The 5,779-nt window shown below is 37.1% G+C and overlaps 1 protein-coding gene across 1 annotated transcript in view; it reads left to right on the top strand.

Annotated features, from left to right (window-relative positions):
* Positions 1-5,779, top strand: part of gabra3 (gamma-aminobutyric acid type A receptor subunit alpha3) — a gene marked incomplete in the record, with an annotated part of 167,556 nt that overhangs the window by 134,993 nt on the left and 26,784 nt on the right. Inside the window, 1 exon segment of the mRNA XM_024266048.2 lies at positions 4,472-4,554. Coding sequence (XP_024121816.1) covers positions 4,472-4,554 — 83 coding nt within the window.

Raw genomic sequence — 5,779 nt, 5'->3', positions numbered from 1 at the left:
GAAACTCCTATAATCCCTGCTAATCTCTGTCAATAGCAATAACAATAAAATATTAATATTATATAATAAAAAAAATGTTAACGTTAGACGTTAACGCTTATGAAACTAGAATTTTTTTAATTGCACCAGCTCTTTGAACTGCTAGAGTTTAATGATGCAGGTTTTTCAAAGCAGTACCTAAAATGTGTTCTATCACAGCCACTCACAAGTGTACAAATACCTCTTTTTTTTTTTCGAATAGTGGCCCAAATTAGACACCTGAAGATCACACAGCGAGCTCTGGGAAATTATAATGGATGTCTTTGACCACCGGGCCATTTCAGAGGCTGCATGATTAATGGGGAAAATAACTGAAAAGTGCACCTGACAGTTCCAGAAGCGAAGTCGGCAGCCTGGCATGTTTGTGGTGTTGTATTTCATTGCAGTCACTTCTGCTGTTGTCGAGATAATAAACCGATAGCCCAAATGTCAACGTTTTGATGGCGGAGAATGGAAAATGCTAAGATAATGTAAAAAGAAAGAAAGGTTTCCACGCAGATAGGGATGGATCATGTTTGCAGCCAAACAGGACTATGTCTTACACACAGATCATTCCATCAAAGGACTGCGCGCCTTAGGTACACTGATTGCCATCAGCCTCACTCACAAGTCACTGAAATGTGTAATCCACAGGAACAAAGCAAAAATAATTAATTCTGTGCGGCTCTGCATCAGTGCCATGAAAGAAGACGTATTTTTATGACACTCGTCCACAAGGTCAGTATTGATTTCCAAGGGTGAAAAATGAAATGGTGGAAAGAATTTCATTTTCTTCTCCCATGTGAGCAAATGTGATGTAGCGGCAGTTCTGCAAAGGGCACGAGAAACTGATTCAGCATTACCAACTCTGCCTTGTTTGCATAACTGAGTAAATGTGTGGAAGGGTATGGATTAAGTTGTGAGATGATTTCAAGCAGTCTTTTTAGAAAATAACATTATATCAGTGATCTTCTTATCAGCTCGACAGAGCAACCATTAATGTCATTATTCCCTGCATCGTACATTCTCAGTGATAGTTTATCCAGATCCTGCTTTTTACACTGCATCTTTAAGTAACTAATACCATATTGCGGTATGCCTTTAGAAGTATTTGCACATGTAAAATTCATGGACCTCTTCCTGCAGAGCTTCAGATGATTACTTGATGCAGTTCTCAATAAAGCGTTGCTGCTGCAAAGTTGAGGGAACGTTTAAAACGGGCTCTCTGCACAGGTCTTAAGCTTTAATATGTAAATCCATCTTACAGGACGTGTGGAGTGCATCAGTATAGCACCCTGTGTTGATTGGCATTCCTCACTAGACAACTGCTTAAATCCATTAAATCAGCACGTCTCCAGAAGCTGAACTGACAAATGCGGCGCAGGCCTCCGCTCTGCAGGACTGCATCCCTCCTCTGAACGGAGCGAGCTGCTTTTGTCTGCCAGTGCTGCTGCTGCCGTGTTCTTCGGAAAGCATTTATCACTCACTGTCAGTTCATTTCAGCATAGCTCTATGCTTTCAGCTTCAGCCTCTCAACCTGTTCTTTAGGCAGGCTCTGATAGTGCCCGATAAATAAGCCAAAAACTACCAACCTTTTGACACGTTTAGAGAATATTGTTTGATATTAATCGTATGAAAGATAACAGTCACTTGCACACCAGTCACTTCATTTGGGTCAGTTTGGTAGCTACCCGCTGGGTGTCAACTGTGAGATTTAGTGTATAGTTACACCGTCCTTCAAAAGTCCCAACAAAGACTATAAAAAATAGGACCAACAGATTCCAGCATTACGCCTATAAAATAAGGTTAAACTGAGGTGAAAAATGTTGCTGTGACTGTAACTAATCATCTCTGGGGATGACGTGTGCAGAGAACAATTGAAAATGTGAGACATTTCATCTTAAACTGAGCTTGAAGTGACTATCCAGTCCTGCTTTTAGCTGCAGGTGGAGGAAAGGACGATTTTAGAGTATTGGATTGTTTTCTTATTGTATTTTGTTTTGATTTCTGGAAATTCATTTTGTTTTCCAAAATATTTGTTTCTTTTTTCAAAAACCGTAAAACGTAGGTACTATGAGACATCAATGATTGGATGATGACATTTGTCTATCATTTTAGCCAACAGTTACTTGGCATTAAGTGATATTGGATATGCTTGGTACTAATCCTAAAACTTGTATTGATATGTGTAGATTGAAGACACATTCAAAAAAACTTGAACATTATCATCCAATCAGCGATGTCCCATACCTACCTTTTTCCTGTTTCTTATGTGTGTACATTTTTAACATTTTTTTCCTAGAAATTAATTTGTTTTCAGAAACATTTCATTTCTTTCATTTTTTAAATTTTGCTCTGATTTATAATGCTGTTTTTTTTTTGTTGTTGTTTTGTTGTTGTTTATTTTCATTTTTCACCTTTGCATCGAGTGATTTGTTGGTGTTATTTGCATTTCATGGCCACTGTAAAATTGTCCAGATGAGACAGTTTTATGTATTTGTGTTCCCGTTTGTTGAAGATGATGATCATGATTTTCAGTACAAAATCCAAGCTGGCAGGAATTACATGAAAATATTAAAGTTATGAAGTATCGCAGGGTCTCTTAGTAAAATAATAGTCTCAGTAAATGACCACACTTCACATCTCAGCTTAAGCGCTCTTATTCCTCTCGATTTTCTTTCTCTTCTTCTTCAGTCCACACATAATCTCCATACTCCACAGCGACCCCTGTGGTGAAGTAGAGTATTCACTTTGAAAACACAACAAAAATGTAAAAAAAATAATAAAATATATCGTCTTAATGAAACCAAATGAAACCTGTACACTTTTAGTGCCATTGGTGGTGCAAAAGAACAGAACTACACTCAAAGCTATACCAAAACAAACCTAAACAAAGTTTTAATCCAAACAAAGAACATTATTGGATCCTACAGAGCTGGATCCCCTTTTACCTTCAGTACTGCCCTAAAAATGACAAATGTAACAAGGTTTATTTAGATGTTACGGGTCATATTTACCGGTACAGCACACGGTATTTATACGGTGAATTATTTCATTATTTCACTTATTTAGTCTTAGTTTTTAACTATTGTTTATATTTTGAAGCCCAATGAGGCAAATTCCTTTGTGATATTCGGCTATATAAATAAAATTGGATTGAATTGAATTGAATAGTATATATGACTATAGTCTACTCTAAAAAGCCTAATATTAGCATAGACATAGTATATGTGCCCCTGCCAGTTCACCAGGTAACCACTAGATTTCAAATTAAGTTAGTTTCCACATATTCCGATGTAAAACAGTCCCCCACTTCACAACTAAAATATTTAATAAAGATAAAAGATCCAAAATTATTATTTTGGGGGTATATTTTTCAAGGAGGTCATTATTTTATGTTATTTTTAAATGAAAATGGAAAACTGTCCTTTGATTGACAGGTGACATTTAACCCTCATCTCAGAACGATCTAAAACTAAACCTGAAATCAAATCCTCTTTTATGCATCCATCCACGCCACCTATCACACTTTCAACAGCTTCACTGCTTTAAAACTTTTCTACTGAGATCATAAATGTTGCAAAATGTAATTTTACGTATTTCTCTGAGCTTCATCTAATGAGACGTTTGCTTCTCTGTCTTTGATCAAACGAAGTCTGTTGTCCGTGATATTTCTCTTTTTGCCATCATGTCTATCGGGGTATCAGCACAGTTTGGAAACGAGATGAATGTCATCAATTAGCCGCTGAATTAAGTGGCGTGTGATATACGGCGGCGCAGGGCTGGAATTTGATTTATGTTTTATTGCATTAATTTGTGTGGTTATTGAGCTACTTATCAGTAATGAGACAGCACCAGAGAGCAGCCAGGAGGATGGAGGGGAGATGAAACATGCACGGGATTGTTGTAAAGGCAGCACAACAAGCTAATTAGAAACAATGAGTTTGACTGTAGAGGCAAGCCATGATGGTACGAGCTCTTTGAAAGAAAAAAAAATAAATCTACAATAAATTTCCCTGGGGAATTCTTCTGCCGCACTCAGCACAACAAATGAATCTGCGAGTTGCAAAATTTGTTTCATCACAATTATGGCGGCAATTTAAAAGTTCAAGTGTTGCACATAAAATCAATTTAAGTGCCTGATAAACAAGAAAAAAGAAGTGCAGTTGCACACTGAGCTACATCGTGGTTAAAGTCATCTCTGTAAAGCTGACTGTTGATCAAACATATAATGCACCATGGTTCTGTTAGCTCGGAGAGCTTGTTAAACGCTCTGGCACCACCCCCTACACTTGTATGGGAATGGCCTTGATCTCTCGCCGCAGGAGGAAATACATGCAGAGGAGTCTATTGAAATGCACTCCACGATTTATCTGGAGATGTGTTTGTGATGGCGTCACATTCGCATCGCAGTGTGACTGCTGAACTGTTTCCTCTCCCTCTGCCCCCGCAGGTTGACCATTCATGCAGAGTGCCCCATGCACCTGGAGGATTTCCCAATGGATGCACACGCCTGTCCTCTCAAGTTTGGAAGCTGTAAGTCAAAGAGATTCTAATGGAAGATTACACAGCTCAAACAGCAGCGATTGTTCTCCACAGGTGTCATGGACCTTTCCCCACTCACCGCTACCAGCTTCAGATACCCGTTGAAATGAAAGCACTTTATTATTTCAAGCCTCTCTAGGCTGAAAGTGAAATTTAGCCCAGAAACGATTAAAGGCCAAGAAAGTCTCCATTAAATAAACACTAAGAAGAGTAAAAGGTTTCCGCCAGCAGGACCATTAAAGCAGGGATATAACTCTGCTGCATAATGGAGCACTTCAGCTGCCAACATTTAACCAATATTATGTTAGTTTGGGATCTAACCGTAAAATAGAGCATATATGTCTCACATAACTGCAGAAAAAGACAAGAAACGCTGAGGATGGAGTTGGCTTTTCATTAATTGTGTGAATGCATTCAATGCATTCACACTATTGAGATTCTTCATTTACGTTTTCTTCCGTACGTTTTTTGACACGTAAAAACTGAAGCACACTTTATGCGATTTACACAATCTTGGTATCAAAACGTTCAGCACGTTAAGGAAATTACTGCTTGTATTTTTGTTTTTTGCAAATTTTACAGTTTTCGCGATATTACACAATTTATGCGAATTTTCAGCCCATGTTAAGTCAATGGGAAAATGTTAAACTTTTTACTGCACGTTAAAACTTTTACAATATTGGTATCAAAACATTCAGCACGTTCAGGACATTAATGCACAAACTTTTGGTATTCGTACATTTTACGTTTTTTACACAATTTATGCTAACTAAGGCAATTTAAGCTATTAATGCTAATTAATGCAATTTAAGCACTTTACACACTTTATACACTTTATATGCTTAATGCACGTTATACAATTTAAGCAATTACTGCAAATGTAAGCAATTTACGCGATTTACAACAACCGCATTAATGCGATAATGCATTCACACTAGCATTATCGCAGGTAATGCGACTTTTCTAGTTATTATTATATTTTTAAGATGGTAACACACCTAAACTAAACCATAGTTGATGATAATAAAATCTGGAAAAAAACTTAAAATTTTTACCTTTATATCCTACTTTTCGTACAAAGATAATAGTGGAAGTGCAGGTTAAAGCTTTTACTTTTTGTTTATATACTATAAATATTGATTGTTTGAATGTTTCCCTTTTTGGGAATTATGTTTGCAACATTTTATGCTCACATAACAAAACCAATGTTATAATT

Source organism: Oryzias melastigma, linkage group LG14, assembly GCF_002922805.2.
Source record: "Oryzias melastigma strain HK-1 linkage group LG14, ASM292280v2, whole genome shotgun sequence".
In the NCBI taxonomy this organism is placed as follows: Eukaryota; Metazoa; Chordata; class Actinopteri; order Beloniformes; family Adrianichthyidae; genus Oryzias; species Oryzias melastigma.
Note: the sequence above shows the minus strand (reverse complement) of the source record. Positions and strands in the feature narration are given on the sequence as shown.